This window comes from Myotis lucifugus, unplaced genomic scaffold (assembly GCF_000147115.1).
Source record: "Myotis lucifugus unplaced genomic scaffold, Myoluc2.0 scaffold_83, whole genome shotgun sequence".
Classification (NCBI taxonomy): Eukaryota; Metazoa; Chordata; class Mammalia; order Chiroptera; family Vespertilionidae; genus Myotis; species Myotis lucifugus.
The window spans coordinates 4,434,351-4,456,176 of record NW_005871131.1 but is presented as its reverse complement, the minus strand read 5'-3'; the positions used below and the strand labels follow the sequence as shown (position 1 = coordinate 4,456,176).

General features: G+C 37.0%; 1 protein-coding gene across 1 annotated transcript in view; it reads left to right on the top strand.

The window, feature by feature from the left end:
* The window catches only part of DNAH12 (dynein axonemal heavy chain 12), a 238,892-nt gene that overhangs the window by 62,230 nt on the left and 154,836 nt on the right, over window positions 1-21,826 (top strand). Inside the window, exons 16-21 of the mRNA XM_023755751.1 lie at window positions 9,408-9,533; window positions 10,646-10,780; window positions 11,053-11,246; window positions 11,979-12,222; window positions 19,433-19,618; window positions 20,521-20,721. Of these exons, the coding sequence (XP_023611519.1) occupies window positions 9,408-9,533; window positions 10,646-10,780; window positions 11,053-11,246; window positions 11,979-12,222; window positions 19,433-19,618; window positions 20,521-20,721 (1,086 nt within the window). The remainder of the gene's footprint in view (window positions 1-9,407; window positions 9,534-10,645; window positions 10,781-11,052; window positions 11,247-11,978; window positions 12,223-19,432; window positions 19,619-20,520; window positions 20,722-21,826) is intronic.

The window sequence follows — 21,826 nt, the reverse complement described above, 5'->3', positions numbered from 1 at the left end:
GAGGGATAGAGAGTTAGAAACATCAATGAGAAACATCGATCAGCTGCCTCCTGCACACCCCCTACTGGGGATGTGCCCGTAACCAAGGTACATGCCCTTGACTGGAATCGAACCTGGGACCCTTCAGTTCGCAGGCCGATACTCTATCCACTGAGCCAAACCGGTTAGGGCTGGGATTTTTTATTTATTTATTTATTTTTAGTTTCTCTTCTGAGAGTCATTATTTGTGTATAAAAATTCCACTGCTTTCTGGATATTAATTTTGTATCTGCTACTTTGCAAAATTAATTTATTAACTCTGATAGTTTTTTGGTGGCGTCTTTAGGGTTTTCTATGTACAATATCATGTCATCTGTGAATAATAACAGTTTTACTTCCTCATTTCCAATTTAGATGCCTTTTATTTCTTCTTCTTGTCTGATCACTGTGGCTAGGACTTCTAGCACTATGTCGAATAAGAGTGGTGAAAGCGGACATCCCTGTCTTGTACCTGTTCTTAGGGGAAATAGTTTTAGGTTTTGCCCATTGAGTATGATGTTGGCTATAGGTTTGTCACAAATGGCCTTCATTATGTTGAGATATTATCCCTCTATTCCCACTTTGCTGAGAGTTTTTATCAAAAATGGGTGTTGGATGCTAAGTGAAATAAGCCAGTTGGAGAAAGATAAATATCATATGATCTCACTCATATGTGGGATATAATGATCAACATAATTTTATAACAAAAGTAGATCCAGAGACAAATGGCAGGGGAGGTGCGAGAGTTAGAGAGCAATCAAAGGACTTGTATGCATGCATATTAGGATAATCAATGGACACAGACACTGGTGTGGTGGGGGCTTGCCTGGGGTGGGAATGGCTGGGAAGGGGGGGTCAATCAGGGAGAAAGGAGACATATGTAACTCTTTAGACAATAAATAAAACGGGTGTTGGATTTTGTTGAAGGCTTTTTCTGCTTCTATTGACATGATCATGTGATTTTTGTCGTTCAGTTTGTTTATGTGATGTATCACGTTTCTTGGTTTGCAATTATTGTACCAACCTTGCATCCCTAGAATAAATCCCACTGGTCATGGTGTATGATCTTTTTAATATATTTCTGGATCCGATTCGCTAATATTTTGTTGAGGCTTTTAGCATCTATGTTCATCAGGGATATTGGCCTGTAATTCTCTTTCTTTTGGTGTCTTTATCTAGTTTTGGAATTAGGATAATGCTGGCTTAGTAAAAAGAGCTTGCAAGTGCCCCACTGGCGTGGCTCAGTGGGAGCATTGACCTATGAACCAGGAGGTCACGGTTCGATTCCTGGTCAGGGCACATGCCCAGATTGCAGGCTGAATCCCCAGGGTGGTGTGTGCAGGAGGCAGCAATCAATGATTCTCTCTCATCATTGATGTTTCAATCCCTCCCTCTCCCTTCCTCTCTGAAATCAATAAAAATTTATATTTTTTAAAAAATTTGGAAGTGTTTCTTCCTCTTGGATTTTTTGGAATAGTTTGAGAAATATATGTTAGTTCTTCTTTGAGTGAACTCCCCTGTCAAGTCGTCTGGACTCGGGCATTTGTTTGCTGGAAATTTTTTTATTACTGCTTCTATTTCATCAGTTGTTATTGGCCTATTCAGGTTTTCTGTTTCTTCTTGATTCATTTTTGGGAGATTGTATTTTTCTAGGAATTTGTCCATTTCATACACATTGTCCAGGTTGTTGGCATATAGTTGTTCATTGTATTTTCTTGCAGTCCTTTGTATTTCTGTGGTTTCAGTTGTTCCTTCTCCACTTTTGTTTTTGATTTTATTTATTTGGGCCCTCTCTCTTTATTTCTTGATTAGTCTGGCTAACAGTTCATCAATCTTGTTTATCTTTTCAAAGAACCAGGTCTTGGTTTCATTGATTTTTTTGTTTTGTTTTTTAGTCTCTATGGCATTTATTTCTGCTCTAATCTTTATTATTTTCTTCCTTCTACGTTCTCTGGGATTTTCTTGTTGTTCTCTTTCTAATTCTTTAAATTGTAGGGTTAAGTAGTTTATTATCAATTCTTCTTGTTTTTGAGGTAGGCCTGGAGTACTATGAACTTCCCTCTCAGGACAGCTTTTGCTGTGTCCCTTAGATTTGGGGTTGTTGTGTGTTAATTTGTTTCCAGGAAGTTTTTTATTCTTTCTGGATCTCATTGGTAACCCATGCATTGTTTAATAACATGGTATTTAGCCTCCATGTGTTTTAATGTTTTTGTGTTTTTACTGTAGTTGATTTCTAATTTTATTCTGTTGTGATCTGAGAAGATTCTTGATATGATTTCCATCTTCTTGAACTTGTAGAGACTTGTTTGTGTCCTAACATGTAGTGTATCTTTGAAAATGTCCCATGTCCACTTGAGAAGAATGTATATTCTGCAGCTTTGGGGTGAAATGTTCTATATATGTCAATTAAATCTATCTGATCCAGTGTGTCATTTAGAGTCAGTTTCCTTGTTAATTTTTTGTCAGGAAGATCTATATCCAATGAGGTCAGTGGGGTGTCAACATCCCCTACTATGACTGTATTGTTGTCGATCTCTCCCTTAAAGTCCTGTAGAAGTTTATTATTATTATTATTATTATTTTATTTAGGTGCTCCTATATTGGGTGCATATATGTTTACCAAGTTTATATCCTCCTGTTGGATCGATCACTTTAGTATTAGGTAGTGACCTTTTTTGTCTCTTGTGATAGCCTTCATTTTGAAGTCTATTTTGTTAGATATAAGTATTGCTACCCGAGCTTTTTTTTTTCGTTTCCATTTGCATGGAAATTTTTGTCCCATCCTGTGTATGTCTTTTGTTCTGAGGTAGGTCTCTTGTACATAGCATATAATTGGGTCATGTTTTTGTATCCATTCTGCTATCTTATGTCTTTTGATTGGAGCATTTAATCCATTTACATTTAAGGTTATTATTGATAGGTATTTATTGCCATTTTAATTCTGTATGCCTGTGTTTCTCTCTGTTTCTCTTTATTTCTTCTTCTCAACAAAGCAGTCCCTTTAGCATTTCTTGCAGTGCTGGTTTAGTGGTGATAAACTCTGTTAGCCTTTTTGTGTTTGGGAAGCTCTTTATTTCACATCTATTTTGAATGATATCCTTGCTGAATATAGTAATCTTAGTTTCAGATCCTTGATTTTCATTACCTTGAATACTTCATACCATTCCCTTTTGGCCTGCAGAGTTTTTGACAGTCTTATAGGATCTCCTTTGTAGGTAATAAATTGGTTTTCTCTTGCTGCTTTTAAGATTCTTTCTTTGTCTTTAATTTTTGGCATTTTAATTATGGTGTGTCTTGGTGTGGGCCTATTTTGGTTCTTCTTGCTTGGGAATCTGTGCCTCCTGAACTTGTGTGACTTTTTCCTTCACTAGGTTAGGGAAGTTTTCCGCCATTATTTCTACAAACACATTCTCTATTCCTTGCTCACTTTCTTCTCCTTCTGGCACCCCTATTATGCGGATATTGTTACATTTCATGTTGTCCCACAGCTTTCTTAAGCTGCCCTGTGTTTTAATTGTTTTTTCTTTTTGGTTCTCTGATTGAGTGATTTTTTTCACCTTGTCTTCTGTTTCACTGATCTGATACTGGGCTTCCACTAATCTGTTGTGTATTCCTTCCAATGTGCTCTTTATTAGTGCTAAGGCATTCTTCATTTCCGACTGGTCTTTTTTTTGTAGTTACTATATTTTAACTCATGCTGTTGAGCATCTTTGCCATCATTATTCTGAACTCTATATCTGACAAATTTTTAATCTCCATTTTGCTTAGCTCTTCTTCTGAAGAAATCTCTTGTTCTTTCATTTTGGAGAAGATTTTTTTTTTTGTCTCCCCATTTTGGCTGCCTGTTTGTGTTTGTATCTGTGTATTAGGTAGATCTGCTATGACTCCCAATCACTAGTGCAAGACAATGTTGCATGCTATTTGTGACTGGCCCTTAGTACCCTGTTTGGAGCTATCAGCAATCCACAGCGTGTGGGCTCTCTCTGCTGGTGCTGGGTGCCTTTGGAAAGGACCAAGATGTGCACCAGGGTTTGTTTTTCCTAGTCCCGGGCCCAGAAAGAGATCAGGCAAAGATTTAAACCTCTAGAGTTCTGCCTCTGACTATAGTCCAATTGATACTCAGTCTTAATTAGCCTCAAGCTGTCAACCACAGGGTGGGGCAAGAGGTCTTCCAATAGGATGGGCAATGACTTTCCCCCAGGCAAAACCCTCCTGGATAGCAAAGGTCCACCAGAGAAAGGTATCTTCCACAGTGTGAAGTAATGACTCAGCACAGGAAAATGGGGTGGCCACCCTCCAAGCTCCAACCCCAGAGCCCCCAACCCTGGACTCGCCTCACACAGCTTCAGTCCACTCTTCCCTTTCTCTTCTAGAACCCAAGGTGAATGACTGCACCCGAAATTTTGTGTGTTGGCTCTTTAAGAGGGTGCATGACTTTCTAGCCCTCTCTCTCTGACAGATAGCAACCCTGCTGTTTTTTTTAAAAAATAAATCTTTATTGTTCAGATTATTACAGTTGTTCCTCTTTTTTCCCCCCATAGCTCCCCTCCACCCGGTTCCCACCCCACCCCACTGTCCTCGTCCATAGGTGTACAATTTTTGTCCAGTCTCTTCCCACACCACCACACCTCCTTTCCCCTAAGAATTGTCAGTCCACTCCCTTTCTATGCCCCTGATTCTATTATATTCACCAGTTTATTCTGTTCATCAGATTTTTTATTCACTTGAATTTTAGATTCACTTGTTGATAGATATGTATTTGTTGTCACTTTGTTGTTCATAATTTTTATCTTTACCTTTTTCTTCTTCTTCCTCTTCTTAAAGAACACCTTTCAGCATTTCATAGAATACTGGTTTGGTGGTGGTGAACTCCTTTAGCTTTTTCTTGTCTGTGAAGCTCTTTATCTGACCTTTAATTCTGAATGATAGCTTTGCTGGATAAAGTAATCTTGGTTGTAGGTTCTTGCTATTCATCACTTTGAATATTTCTTGCCACTCCCTTCTGGCCTGCATAGTTTCTGTTGAGAAATCCGCTGACAGTCATATGGGTGCTTCCTTGTAGGTAACTAACTGTTTTTCTCTTGCTGCTTTTAAGATTCTCTCTTTGCCTTTTGCTCTTGGCATTTTAATTATGATGTGTCTTGGTGTGGTCCTCTTTGGATTCCTTTTGTTTGGGGTTCTCTGCGCTTCCTGGACTTGTAAGTCTATTTCTTTCACCAGGTAGGGGAAGTTTTCTGTCATTATTTCTTCAAATAGGTTTTCAATATCTTGCTCTCTCTCTTCTCTGGCACCCCCATAATTCGGATGTTGGTGCACTTGAAATTGTCCCAGAGGCTTCTTACACTATCTTCATATTTTTGGATTCTTTTTTCTTTTTGTTTTTCCGGTTGGGTGATTTTTGCTTCTTTGTATTTCAGATCTTTGACTTGATTCTTGGGATTCTCTAGTCTGCTGTTGGATCTCTATATATTATTCTTTATTTCAGTTAGTGTATGCTTATTTTCTAATTGGTCCTTTTTCATATTCTTGAGGGTCTTACTAAATTTCTTGGAGGTTTCTAGAAGATTCTTGAGTAACCTTATAACCGTGGTTTTGTACTCTATATCCAGTAGTTTGCTTTCCTCCATTTCTTTTGTTTGTGACATGTTTCTTTGTCTCCACATTTTGGCTGCTTCCCTGTATTGATAGAGTGGCTTTGTGTGCTAGGTGTCCTATAGGGCCCAGTGGCTCAGCCTCCCTAATTACCTGAGGTGGACACTCTTGGTGCACCCCTTTGTGGGCTGTGTAGCACAGTCCTGTTGTAGTTAAGCCTTGATTGCTGTTGGTATCACTGGGAGGAATTGACCACCAAGCCACTTGGATGTGAGGACCAGCTGTGTCTACAATGGGAGAACTTCTGTGCTGGAGACACCCTTATGGGGCAGGACTTGCTTCAGTGGGGCTTTGGTGCTCACTGAGTCTTCCCCCTGAGTGTGTCTCTTATGGATGTGAAGAGTTTTAATCTGGTATGGTCTCACTCTGACCCCTGGGTACACTGGCTTTTGGATCTCCAAAGAGGTGAGAAGTCAACCACTGCCTGAGGCGACCCAACAGGAGCTACAGAGACATTTGTATATTCCTCCTCTTTGTTTGGGGTTTGGAGGTGCCCAGATGAGGCCCAGCTGTGTAGTAATGCAGGCCTTAGGCCTGCATTAAGCTGTCAAGCCTTAGGCCTTCTTTTGGAAGCTCTGGGGCCCTCTGACCCAGCTGCAGTTTGTTATGTTTTAGGTGGTGAGAGCACAGGTCATTCATATGCAAAGGCCGCTGCACACAGCTTGGGTGGGGTTGTAAATTGGGTGCGGCGGGGTCTCAGAGAATCACCAGGGTGGAGCAAACAGCAGTGGCTGCCAGTCAGCCCTGCATCAGAGGCTTCCCCATGTCTCTGTCTCCGGGCCGGAACAATAATCGCTGCAAGCACCTCTGAGAGAAAGCCGCCCTCGTCTTCCTGCCCGATGCCAGACAATCCAGTTTCTTCCTGTATGAGTCTGGGTCCCCAGAGTCTCGCCCAAAACTGAAGTTCAGAGCAATCGGGAGCTTGTATCTCCCTCCGGATTGAAAAAGAGAACAGCGCACCCAGTTGCCAGCCCATTTCGCGCACTTCCGTACCTTTGCACTTCTGCACCTCTGCACCTCTGCACCTCCTACCTTCAAATGAGCTTTTCACTTTCCTTCTTGTTGTAGAATTTCCACTCAGCCAGCCTTCCCGTGGTTCTGGATGATATTCATTTTGTCTTTTAGTTGTATTTTTTATGTGGTTGTGCATGGCAGCAAGTACAGGTGTGTACCTATGCCGCCATCCAACCCTGCTGCTTTTCACAGCCAGATGTTATGTAGGCACCTTTCTCTGTTCTGGTGCTCTCTGCTGGGGGGCCCAACTTGGGGATTAGACCCCAGAGTTCTCAGTGGCAACCTCCCACAGCTGAGATATCTCTCCAGAACTTCACCTTCTGTTTATGGGAGCCCAGGCAGCCCTCTCACGTCTCCACACTTCCTAAAGTGTCTAGGTGGTCTCCACTTTCCATCCTCGGTTATCAAGGTTCTCTCCAGCTAGTCTTCAGTTGATTTTTCAGGGTGGTTTTTCTGTATTTTAGTTGTATTTCCAGTTTGGTCCTAGGAGAGTGTCAGCGTAGCTTCCACATATTCTGCCACCATTTTGGAATTTGAATATTCTTTTGAATTGTCTTCATTTACCATTATATAACTTGTAAATAACAAGAGTTTGGGTTTGTCCTCAACACATTACACATTTCCAAAACTTTATTTTTCTTGTTACAACAGACTGGTTAGGGCTTCTGCCACAATGTTGAATAGCAGTTATCTTGATCCTAACTTCAAAGGGAAAGTTCAAGGACTCACTATTAAGTATGACATTTGCTGTAGGTTTCTTTTTCTTTTTTCTTTTTTTTTTTTTGCATTGGAATTCTCTCTAGCTTTATTATTATTTTATTGTCTAAAATTTTACATATGTATCCTTTACCCCAATTGACCCCCCCAGCCATTCCCACCCCAAGCAAGCCCTCATACTGTAGGTTTTTTTTAAAGGTACCTTTATCAGATAAGTAAGTTTTCTTTTATTATGTATTTTTAAATTACTATGATTGGATGTTAAATTTTATCCAGTACTTTTTTGCATTCATTGAAGTGATAAAATGTTTTTTTCTGTTCTTAATATAATCAATTACAGGAATAACTTTTTATTAGGTTATACCTCTACATGGAATCTCTAATAATAAAAGGGCAATATGCTAATTAGACCAGACATCTTCCCAACATCATTTCAGACATCCTTCCTGACGAAGCCGGGGCCAGAGGAAAGCCAACCCAGGTTCTGGGTGCCTGTGAGTGGCCTGAGGGAAGCCAGCCTGGGTCCCGGATGCCTGCTGGTGGCCAGAGGAGAGAAGCACCCCAGGTCCTTGGTGCCTACAGGTGGCCGGAGGAGAAGCACCCCAGGTCCTTGGTGCCTACAGGTGGCTGGAGGAGGGAAGCCCAGGTCCCAGGTGCCAGAGGGAAGCTGGTGCTGGCAGCTGGGGGAAAGAAGGCTTACTCTTGCACTGGGGGAAAGAAGGCTTACTCTTGCACAAATTTTCGTGTATATATATATATATATATATATATATATATATACACATATATATATATATACACACATATATATATATGTGTATATATATATATATATATGGAGAGAGAGAGAGAGAGAGAATGCATTTTGTACGTTATATTTGTTATATATATACACTAGAGGCCTGGTGCACAAAATTCATGCACTCGAGGGAGGGGATGATCCCTCAGCCCAGATTGCAAGAGAGTGCAGGCCAGGCCAAGGGACCCCACCGGTGCACAGTCGGGGCTGGGGATGGATATGGGAGGTTGGCCAGCCAGGAGGGACCATGGGTGGGCTCCAAGGCGTGTCCAGCCCATCTCACTTAGTTTGATCGGCCAGACCCCAGCAGCAAGCTAACCTACCAGTTGGAGTGTGCACATCATAGTGACTGGTTGACAGATCGACTGCCCCCTGGTGGTCAGTGAACGTCATAGCGACTGATTGGTCCACTGTCTGCCTGCTGGTGGTCAGTGCATGTCATAGCGAGTGGTTGAGCGGCCTTAGCATATCATTAGCATATTACGCTTTGATTGGTTGAACAGACGACTAGATGACCGGACACTTAGCATATTAGGCTTTTATTATATAAGATAAGATTAAACCAAAAACCTTCAATTTACCTTTGAATCTATATTTCAAGTTTTAAAAATTATAGCACTGCATATAGATCAATGAAAGCTGTAGGGGGTAAAAATATTCAACTTCTCTACTCAGGTAAATCTATTGGTTTTCAAGGTGCTTTTTTTCCTTTGCCATTTATTCCTAAATTCTTTCTGGACAATTTCTGTAGACTAACTATAGGCAAAAAAGGTGGTAACATTACTTATTTTGTGTAACAAAATAAAAATGCTACAATCTTTGTCACCAAAAATTTAAAAATCAAATACATAAGAATAAAATATATAAAATTATTTAGAATCAAAATTATAGTAAAGGCTTGCTGTATATTTGGTCACCTTTTTTAGTCATGTACAAGGAGGAACAAGAATACCTTATATTAAATCATCTGCAAGTAAAATTTTTTTAAAGCTTTATTTTCTGTATAGAAGTCTGCAATTGTGTGTTATGAGGTCAAATAAATCTTGCAGCTACTGAAATACCCATCTTATTTGGGTGATATAAAATATCAATTAATCTGAGTCAAATTGAAATTTGAAAGAGTATTAGAAGTTGTTGGTTCTTATCTTTTTCAAATTGCCTTAAATTTTCTATATGGTGTATTATATATGGAGTTTCTTTTTTGTAGGAATCCAAACGCCGAATGAATTACTTTTTAGATGTTTTTATATTTCCTCAAGAAGAGTTAGCTTTGAATTCAGCTGTTCTTTTGTGGCCTTGGAAAATTTATCCCATCTTTGATGAAAATGATGAGGTAAATATATTTTTCAGTGTATATTTTATTTTCTGACATTTTAAAAAATATGCTTTATCGATTTTTTACAGAGAGGAAGGGAGAGGGATAGAGAGTTAGAAACATTGATGAGAGAGAAACATCAACCAGCTGCCTCCTGCACACTCCCCACTGGGGTTGTGTCCGCAACCAAGGTACATGCCCTTGACTGGAATTGAACCTGGGACCCTTGAGTCCGCAGGCTGATGCTCTATCCACTGAGCCAAACTGATTAGGGCTATTTTCTTACATTTTAAGCATAGTGTTTATTCAGTTTTCATACATACTTGCTGTCTACCTTTAAAAAGTAACTTCATGTGTCAATATGAGTTTGGGACTAGCAACATTTATGGCCCTGCAGGTTTAGGACAGGCTGTTAGGCTTAACTCACAGTAAGAAGTGAGACTAATGTTAAAGAAGTCAGAACTATGATATAACTTGATAATAACAATAAGTACTACACTAAGTTTTTTCCATTTATTAAATAATTTAATACTCACAAAAATCCCAGGTAATCTTATTTTTCTCATTTCATAGATGAGAAAAATAAGTCTCAGAGAAGTTAAATAACTTGTTCAATATCACAGGGATAAGAAATAGCAGAATTAGGATTCTGAATATAGTTTAGATTTTGAAAAAGTTTTAGTGTTAGCCAGTTTCTTCTAAATTGGGAAGTGAGATGGTATTATAATAATGAAAAGTCAGGTAAACTAAAGTTCTAATCTAGATTTTGACTTTTACGGTTTTATGACATTGGACTTGCCTCTTAACCTCTGTAAGCCTAGGTTTTTTCATCTCTGAAATGAGAATAATAATACCTGTGGTAATGTAGATAATAAATGGTAGCTTTTTAATTATTATCCTAGAATCAATAAATAGTGAAATTATATCTGATTAATAAATAACAATTGTTACAGACACTTTGGAAATCTAGGAAAATTTTTGTATGGTTTATTATTCTTTGCATTTTAATATCAGTCAGTGTTTTGTTTTTGCTTCTTTAATAGTTATGACTAAACAAAGCATTAAGATTTCTGATTTGATAACTCCTTTGTAACAAAATAATTAACATGACTTAATTGTCTTTTAAAAAGATAATTGAAGTTGCTAAACGCAAAAAAGAAAATGAGTTAATAGCCAAGAGAGAGAAATTGATTTTGGAACTAGAAAAGGAATCACGCCGCATGGAGGAGTTTGCAGAATTTGCAGAACTGGACCGCATGCAACAGGTTTGATAAATATATAAGACAATAGTTATGGCTGGTTCATAGATTAATACAGGACATGTTTACATAAGCTTAAGAAAAATGTGTCCTTACCATGGCAAGCAAGAGCCTGACTCATGGGCCTAGAACTGATACTATTTATATGATCTTTTTTGTGGCTTAGTTTTCTAAGATATAACCATACTTTTTGCTATCATAGTAATGTTGTAAAGTTGAGAAAGTTTCTATATAACATTACATGGATATTTTTTGAGATAAAAATTATTTGTTTTCAGTATGTGACCGATGTAAGACAACTGCAAAAACGTATTCAGGAATCTGAAGAAGCAGTTCAGTTTATTAATAAAGAAGAAGAACTTTTCAAGTGGGAAGTGACAAAATATCCTGAATTGGATAAATTGAAAGTTAACATTGAGCCCTATCAGAAGTTTTTTAATTTAGTCTTGAAGTGGCAACGAACAGAAAAACGGTAATTTCATAAATATAAATGTCATAAAAATAAAGCAAATGATGTAAAAGGATTCATAAAATGAACATACTAGCATATTGATTTTTTTGGTTTTGTTAGTTAAGTGTTTAAAGTAGGACTTATTTGTTAATTTGAAAGAGAACCAAGTATCCTAAAGGAGAAGCATCAAATATTACTAAAGTAACTACCTAAGCTTACTAATGCATATGATATCTAAAATATAACTTAGGTTTTCCAGAGGTGATTCCTTTGTTAATGCAGGTAGTTAATCTGACGAATGTTCACACCAAAAATTAGAAGTATGGATTCAAATCTACATTTTCTTTTGATACTATTAGTTATCCATTTGCAGTCTGGTGCATATTTTAGCGATGCAGCATAGCTGAACTGATGGTTTTAATCTTGTCTCTCTACCATCAGCTCTATCTGTGTGACTAAGAAAACCTGTTAACACTCTTGCCCTCATTTGTTTCTCTTTTATTTTTTATTTTTTTCCCCGCAGGCAGTGGCCCCTAAGAAGGAGGCATTCTTTTTATTTTTTTTATTTTTGGTGCGCGTGACTGGAATCGAACCTGGGACCCTTCAGTCCACAGGCCAACGCTCTATCCACTGAGCCAAACCAGTCAGGGCTGTTTCTCTTTTAAAATGAGAGTTCTAGCCTAACGAATCCCTAAGGTTCCTTCAAACACCAAACGTCTCTGAGTTTAATACTGTTTTTTTCTTTTCATTCAGGTGGATGGATGGAGGGTTTTTGGATCTTAATGGGGAAAGCATGGAAGCTGATGTAGATGAATTTTCCCGAGAGATTTTTAAGACACTGAAATTTTTCCAAATGAAACTGAAGAAGGAATTACAAGAAAAAAGAAAGTTAGCAAAAAGACGATCTCTGGGAGAAGAGAGAGTTGAAGAAGAACCAAAAGAGAATCCTACTATTAATATGTGCTCTACAGTAATGGAGAACATAAAAGTTTTTAAGGTATGAACACACTTAATGATATTTTCAAAAGCCCTGGAAGAGAGAGCTCTTCACATCATCAAGTGTTAATGAAGAGAAATAGATTTAGAAGCAAAACCAAAGATGAATCCAGAACCTGAATCCAATGCTTCATTCTTTCCTGATGAAGTCATCAAAATGAATTCCTTCATGGAACAATACTTAACAAAAATAAAAGACTATAACAACTAGCTACAATGATATAGAGAGAGGATAAAAAAAATTAATAGGACAGACCAGTTAGCCTATACTAAGGGCAGCAACACAGGGTGACATTACTTAATTAGAAAAGTTTTGGAGTCACACTACCTAGGTTTATATCACACTACCTAGGTTTATTCTGCATATGTAGCTTCTTGTACCTTAGTCACCTCATTTATAAAGAGAGGATAATAGTTTTATGATAGTTAATATTGCATCTACCTTCCCAAGGCAATAATGGCAGTGGTTCTAATGTAGTGCCAAGTTTCTACAGTCAATATACTCGAGTGCCAACTCTGTGATGGGATTTTGAGTATTGTTCCTGTCTGTGTCTAGCGCTCTGAGATTCCATGAGCTGTATGAAAAATTTTTAAGTAACTATTTAAAATTATTTTCAATGTTTAATGTATTTGTATGGTTTGAAAAAATAGGAAAAGATATATCTGAAAAGTTTCTTTCCAAAGTTTTTCACCCATGTAACTCAGGTTACCAGTGTTATTACATTCTTTTGTATATTTCCACAGTTTTGTTACACATATAATGATGTGAATATATGTTTTTTATCCTTTCATCTTTTTACATAAAATATGTTGCACTATAGGTATTATTTCCCCTTTTGTTTTGATTAATTTGTCTTGGAGGCCTTTTCTCATGGGATATAGAGCTTTTACATACTTGTTGAGCAGTTGAATAGAATTAGTCTTTTTGTTTTCTCTCCAGCCTCATAAGGAGGTGCTCTCCACACAGGTTGGCACTACTTCTCTCAGCTTCTTCATGAGTGAGAAAATAATGAATTTTTAATGAAGCTAAATTTATCCACTTTGAGAGTATGTTTTTTTCTACTTTATATGTGTTAAAAATTATTTAACAAATACTTATTGAGTGACTGTTCTAGCATGTTCTGATGAATCCTGGGGAATATGATGGTAAGCAAAAACAAGTGATGGTAATAATACTGGAAGGTTAAAACCCAAGTCCTTTTTTTTTCTTTATTGATTAAGGTATTATGTATGTGTCCTTACCCTGCCATTGCCCCCCCCCCCTCCCATTCATGCCCTAACCTCCCTGGTGTCTGTGTCCATTGGTTAGCTTCTATGCATGCATACAAGTCCTATGGTTGGTCTCGCCCCCTTACCCCCTCCCTTCCCTACCATCCCTCTGAGGTTTGATGGTCTGATCGATGCTTCTCTGTCTCTGGATCTGTTTGTTTTTTCTCATCATTTTATATTGTTCATTATATTCCACAAATGAGTGAAATCATATGATATTTATCTTTCTCTGACTGGCTTATTTCGCTTAGCACCGTGTTGAGCAAACTGCGGTCGCGAGCCACATGCAGCTCTTTGGCCCCTTGAGTGTGGCTCTTCCACAAAATACCACGTGTGGACACGCACGTACAGTGCGATTGAAACTTCGTGGCCCATGCACAGAAGTCGGTTTTTGGCTTGGGCGAGTCTATTTTGAAGAAGTACTGTTGATATTTGGCTCTGTTGACTAATGAGTTTGCCAACCACTGACTTAGCATAAACAACCAAAGTCCTTAATAATCAAAATTAAAAGTTGGATATTCTACAGTTCTCCAGTTTTTAAAAAAGAACTTTATTAAATTATTATTTGCAAAAAACAAAAACATGACTGTCATACAAAGATAAAAATAAATATGTCAAATATTCTATCCTATTTATTAATTAATGAGAGAACCAGTAAGATGGTAAGTCTGGTTCAAAGAACATTTGAGGAGCTGAGTACTTACAGGCAATTTAATAAAGGAATGTTAGGAAAAGATTGGTAGTATTGATAATATACCATAACAATATGCCATTATACCATTTGAAGTTTTTTTTTTATTAGTTATAAGTTACTTGCATCTATACTGGACAAAAAGCTTAGACAAGTTTGGGTCTTTTGTGGTTTTATATAAATCTCAGGATTATTTGTTCTAGTTTTGTGGAAAATGCCATTGGTATTTTGATAGAGATTGCATTAAATCTGTAGATTGCTTTGAGTGATATGGACATTTAAAAAATATCCTTTCAATCCATGAGCAGAGTATATTCTTCCATTTATTTGTGTCATCTTCAGTTTCTTGCACCAATGTCTTATAGTTTTCAGAATACAGGTCTTTTACCTTCTTGGTTAATTTATTGCTAGGCATTTTATTCTTTTTTTGCAATTGTAAATTGGATTGTTTTTTTTAAAACATTTCTCTTTATGATAGTTTGTTATTAGTGTATAGAAGTGCAGGTTTCTGAATATTAATTTTGTATCCTTTAACTTTAGTGAATTCATTTATTCTAATAGTTGTTGGAATCTTTAGGGTTTTCTATATATAGTTTCATGTTATCTGAAAATAGTGACAGTTTTGCTTTTCCTTTCCAATTTGTATGCCTTTTTTTTCTTGTCTGATTTCTGTGGCTAGGAACTCTGTACTGTGTTGAATAAAAGTGGTGAAACTGAGCATCCATATCTTGTTCCTGATCTTAAGGGAAAAGCTTTCAGTTTTCACCATTGAGTATAATGTTAGTTATGGGTTTGTCATATATAGCCATTATTATGTTGGGGTATGCTCTCTCCATACCCACATTGTTGAGTTTATTTTTTATCACAAGTGGATGTTTAATTTTGTCAAATGCTTTTTCAGAATCTATTGAGATGATCTTATGATCTTTTGTTTTGTTGTAATCCTCACCCGAGGATATTTTTTCCATTGGCTTTTCAAGAGGGAGGGAGGGAGGGAGGGGGAGAGAGAGAGAGAGAGAGAGAGAGAGAGAGAGAGAGAGAGAGAGAGAGTTCTTTACGTGAGAGAGACTCATTGATTGCCTCCCATCTGTATCCTGACCAGGGCAGGGATGAACCTGCAATTGATATATGTGCCCTTGACCCGGAATCAAACCCACGAATATCTTTCCATAACTTTCCACAGTTTCTTTTCTGAGCCACCTCAATGTCTTGCTGTTTGTTTCACTTGCCTTTGAGATGATCCTTTGACTTAAACTCAAGAGTCTGGAAAATGTATTCAGTCCTGTCTTTTTTTAAAAAAAGACAAATATAATTTCCAGGACTTTTTCCCCAGCTCCTACACTCTTTTTAAGCTCTCACTAACTGTAACCTCTTATTTCACGCACTTTTTTCCTCCTATAGTCAACCAACTTGGCATCAGAAGTCAATTAAGAATGAATTAATTAAAAAATATTTTAAATCCTCACCTGAGGATATTTTCCCATTGATTTTTAGAGAGAGTGGAAGAGAGAGGGAAAGCAGAGAGAAATATCTATGTGAGAGAAACACATTGATTGGTTGCCTCCTGCATGAGTCCTGACCACGGCCTTCGCTAGGGAGGAGCCTGCAACCAAGATATGTGCCCTTGACTGGAAATGAACCTGGGGCCCTTTGGTCTGCAGGCCAACGCTCTTTGGTCCACTGAGCCAAACCAGCTAGGGCTAAAATACATTTTAAACATTAATGAAAGGTAGCTGAGCCCTGGCTGGGTGGCTCAGTTGGTTGGAGCATCGTCTATACACCAAAAGTTTGCGGGTTTGATCCCTGGTCAGGGTACATACCTAGGTTGTGGGTTTGATCCTTGATCAGGGCATGTACAGAAGACAACTGACCAATGTTTCTCTCTCACATCAATATTTTTTTTCTTCTCTCTCTCCCTTCCTCTTTCTTAAGTCAATTAAAAAACAACAACATACATACCAAAAACATATCCTCGAGTGAGGATTAAAAAAAAATGGAAGCCAGGATTTTGACAGGGATTGCATTGAACTTATAGATTGACTTGGAAAATATTACCATCTTAATACTATTAATTCTTACAATGTATGAACATGGAATGTCTTTCTATTTATTTAGGTTTTCTTTAATTTCTTCTAAAAATTATTTGTAATTATCAGTGTATAAGTCTTGTACTTCTTGTATACTTCTTGATGCTGTTGTACATGGGGTTTTCTCCTTACTTAAAATTTTGTATTGTTTATTTCTAGTTTATAGAAATACAATAGAGTTTTATAAGTTGATATTGTATCCTGTAACCTTGCTGAACTCATTTATTAGTTCTCACAGTTTTTAAATGAATTCCTTAGGATTTTCTGTATACAAGATCATATCATCTGAAAATAGAGATAGTTTTACTAGTACTTTTTCCTTTCCAAACTAAATGATTTTTATTAATTTATATTTTACTTAATTGTCTAGGATATTGACATTAGCTAGAGTCTTCTAGCTCAGTATTTTTATCATCTGGGTCACACAAATTGACTTTTGACCCTCAGGGGTCTCCAACATGGTAGGAGAAATAGACTATGGACAACTGGTTGTAATACAGATCACAATGAAGAAATTCTTAGGGAGAGGATAACAGTATCCTGTGAGAGAATAGAACATGGAGCAATTAATTTTGCCATTTGAAGAACAGATAAGGCTTTACTAAGGAGGTGACCAGAATATAAGTATGGTTTTTATGGGCTTGCTTTGAATTGGATTGGGAAGAGGAAAAGATAAGTAAGTATTCTTTTTTAAAAATACATTTTTATTACCGAATATTTGAAGAATATATGTAAAAAGTATGTAACTTATAAAGTATAACAAGAAAATGAACACCCATTAACCCTTCCCTCTACTTGAAAGTTAGATAATCAATACTTCTACTTCTCTCTGTGTATTCCTTCCCTATTTTATTTCTTTAATACTCTTTACAGATAAGTGCAGTATAAATTCTGTGATTCTCTTGCATTTTTAAAAAATCAATTTGTATATAACAATTCATAAAAATATATCGTGCACATGTAGTCTTCTGTGACTTGATTTTTTTTTCACTTGATGTTATGTTTCTAAGATTCCTCCACATTCTTGGGTGTAAGTGTAGTTCCTTCATTTTCACTGTTAGATATTATTGCTTACCTAATTTATTGATTTTCCTACTTACAGTCATGTGAACAAAAATCTCTCCCCTGATAGTACTTACATTCTACTTACATTTCATATTTCTTCTTCTGTGAAGTTCCTATGTATGCCTTCAGAATCTTCTTCTGTCATTGTTTGGTTATTGTTTCTTTCTATTGTTAATTTGTGGCATTTTTATAATAAATGCTGGATAATAACTCTTTGTCACTTATATAATAATGAATCCATCAATGCATGCCATTTATCTCTATTTATTTAGTTTTTCTCTTATAAGTTATATAGTTTCTCCAAAATAGCTTTGCACAGCTTTCATTTGATTTATCTGTAGGCACTTTATTTTGTTGTTGTTGCATTTGTAAATTGATATTTTTGTTAATTATATTTTTTATCTGAAGCTGGTATATAGAAGTTCTATTTAATTTTTATATTAAAATCCAGCTACTATACATAGACAATAATCTGTGAACAATGTCAGTTTTTTCTTAATTTCTATTCTTAATATATTTTACTTATTTATATTAATTTCTTCATTGGCTGAGACCTCAATCTAGTGTTGAGTAGAAGTAGTCATAATTGGTATGGTTATCTTGTTTCTAGTTTTAAAGAAATAGTTCTAGACTGGAAACTAAAAAAATCCTAGAAGAAAACATAGGCAGTAAAATCTCAGACATTTCTTGTAGTAATGTTTTATATATCTATCTATCTATATCTATCTATCTATCTATCTATCTATCTATCTATCTATCTATCTATCTATCTCTCCTCAGGCAAGGGAAACTAAATAAAAAATAAATGAGACTACATCAAATTAAAAAGTTTTTGCACAGCAAAGGAAAACTATCAGCAAAATAAAAAGACAACTCACTGAATGGGAGAACATATTTGCAGATAAATCTGATTAGGGCTTAATATTCAAAATTTATAAAGAACTTAGAAAACTCAACACCAAAAAGCCAAACAATCCAGTTAAAAAATGGGCAAAGGACCTGAATAGACACTTCTCCAAAGAGGACATACAGATGGCCAATAGACATATGAAAAGATGCTCGACATCACTAATCATCAGAGAAATGCAAATTAAAACCACAATGAGGTATTACCTCACACCTGTCAGAATGGCTATCATCAGTAAATCAACAAACAAGTGTTGGTGAGGATGTAGAGAAAAGAGAACCCTCATGTACTGTTTGTGAAAATGCAAATTGGTGCAGCCACTATGGAAAACAGTATGGAGTATCTAAAATAATTAAAAATGAAACTGCCTTATGACCCAGATTTCTCTTCTGAGAATTTATCTAAAAAAACCTGAAACACTAATTCGAAAGAATATAAGCACCCCTATGTTCATTGCAGTGTTATTTACAATAGCCAAGATTTGGAAACAGCCCAAGTGTCCATCAGTAGATGAGTAGATAAAAGAGCGATGGTACATTTACACAATAAAATACCACTCAGCCATAAAAAGAAAGTAAAGAAGAAAAAGTTTACCCTTTGCAACAGAATGGATAGACCTGGAGAACATTACGCTGAGTGAAAGAAGCCAGTCAGGAAAGACAAGTACCATATGATTTCACTCATATGTGGAATTTAATGAACAAAATGAACTAACAAGCATAATAGAGACAGACTCATAGAAAAAAAAGTTCTAATGTCAGTAGTGTGAATGATAAACTTAGTGTTTTTGTAGAATATCTAATTTTCATTTCCAAACGTTACATTTTAGCATTTTTGTGCAGGCTTTTTTCACCTTTCATGTTGTGTGTGTGTGTGTGTGCTTATATTATGTTATCTTATACTATATATTTCTGCATATAACATGTATAGCAACTTTGTACTTCTATAATAATGCAATAATTTTAATTACCATAGTTTTATCATATACTTTAATATCTGATAGAACATTTACTCCTCTTCTTTTTCACTGTTATAAATTTCCTGGATATTTCTACATGTTTATTTGTGCAGATGAATTTTAGAATAATTTTGTTTGTCTTCCCCCTCCAAATTTAATTGGGATTTTGATTATACTCATTAAATATATTAAATAATTTTAAGTAGCACATTATTTTTATATTTTTACCATTAGGAAAATATCCCTACTGTCTCCATCCTATGCAATCCAGGAATGAGAGCACGTCACTGGAAACAGATGTCAGAAATTGTAGGCTATGACTTGACTCCAGACTCTGGAACTACACTGAGAAAAGTTTTAAAATTAAACCTTACACAATACTTGGAACAATTTGAAGTGATAAGTGCAGGTGCAAGCAAGGTGAACATGAAGATAAACTGAAATACTTTATTTAATGAGTTTATTAATCAAATAATTGTGGTTTTGCTGTGGTTGAATGCATAGCACTGGCTAGCAGTAGGCGGAGATGAGGGAAAGCGATAGAGGACCACTCCCCCCCCCCAACCCCCACCCCCCCCACTTCCTACTTCCTTCTACTGAATACAAACTAGAAAAGGCTCATTTGACCTCTTCTTAATTCTGCCACATTCTGATATGCATGGATGATATGCTAGTCTTGATATATAATCTTTCCATTAATAATATTGGGTGTGTTGCCGAAACCGGTTTGGCTCAGTGGATAGAGCGTCTGCCTGCTGACTCAAGGGTCCCGGGTTCGATTCCGGTCAGGGGCATGTGCCTGGGTTGCGGGCGCATCCCCAGTGGGGGATGTGCAGGAGGCGGCTGATCGATGTTTCTCTCTCTCATCGATGTTTCTAACTCTCTATCTCTCTCCCTTCCTCTCTGTAAAAAATCAATAAAATATATTTAAAAAAAATAATATTGGGTGTGTATGTGGCATGTGATGTGTTGAATGTATTCTAGCAGAATAACTATAGTCCTCTAGGGTTCTTGAAATACTCAGAAAGCATCTTCAGATTATAGACTGGAGAAAGGCTACTTTAGGGAAAGTCCAGGAGGTATTCTATTCTATTGTCTATTTCAGTACTGACAACAAGTTTTCATAGCAAATGCATTTTTAAAACTATATCATCATTCTTTTTAGGAATTTTTAAATTGTTTAAAAAACTTTTCTAATTTAATTATAGTGTAGCCACAGATTATTTTAAGGCATATACTTACTGAATTTACTAGGGAAAGTCAATACAGTAAATAAGATTATTCTTTCACAATCCCATTCTTTCTTCTTTCCTCCATTTTAGGAATTTTCATTAGAAAAGGCTATGCATACAATGATGGGAACTTGGGATGATATTGCTTTTCATGTAAGTCTATATCGTGAAACTGGAGTCTGTATTCTTTCTTCAGTAGATGAGATTCAGGCTCTCCTTGATGATCAAATTATAAAAACTCAGACAATGAGAGGATCACCTTTCATTAAACCATTTGAAAAAGAGATCAAGGTATGTTAAACAGGATATCTCCTGGTCATTTGTAAAAATTGCAATCTTATTACATATACTAGAGGCCTGGTGCATGAAATTTGTGCATGAGGGGGGTCTGGGATGTCCCTCAGCCTGGCCTGCACCCTCTTCAATCCAGGACCCCTCGGGGGATATCTGACTGCTGGACATCCCTCTCACAATCTGGGACTGCTGGCTCCTAACCACTCACCTGCCTGCCTGCCTGCCTGATCGCCCCTAACCACTGTGCCTGCCTGCCTGATCACCCCTAACTGCTCTCCCCTGCCAGCCTGATTGGCCCTAACTGCCTCTGCCTCAGCCCCTGCCACCGTGGCTTTGTCTGGAAGAAGTCTGGTCTAATTAGCACATTACCCTATTATTAGTATGGATACTCTTGTGGAAATAAGTCAGTTTGTTGGATAGCTTTGGAGAAATGCAGGAGCAGATATTTAAAAACTCATGTGGAACTATATAGAAAAGATCTGAGACATTAAGTCTAATGATTTTGAAAAGCACACATTATGTTTTGTTAAAAAAATCAAATCCTGCTCAGCTGGTGTGGCTCAGTAGTGGAACACTGACCTATGAACTAGGAGGTCGAAGTTCGATTCCCAGTCAAGACACATGCCCAGGTTGTGGGTTTGATCCCAGGTGTGGGATGTGCAGGCAGCAGCCAATCAATGATGATCATTGATGTTTCTATCTCTCTCTCTCTCCCTTCCTCTCTGAAATCAATAAAAAAAATATTCTCCAATGACAACAATAGACTTGGAAGGAAAGCAGTTGGTATTATTAATTCTAACTTTAAACAGCCTAGTCCCTGTTCCATGCTATGTTCTTTTAACTTGTAGTGAAGTTCTGTATACCATGCTTTAATTTTATTTTTGAACAACTAGCTTGAGGGTCTGTTAGAATAATTTATGAATTATTTTTCACTTGAGAAAAAATAGTTGTATTTGAGACTATAAGATTATTTAATACTAGAGGCCTGGTGCACGAAATTCGTGCACTGGGGTGGGAGTGGGGTCCCTCAGCCCGGGCCTGCATCCTCTTACAGTCTGGGAACCCTTCAGGGGTTGTCTGACTGATGACCTAAGCATCAGTG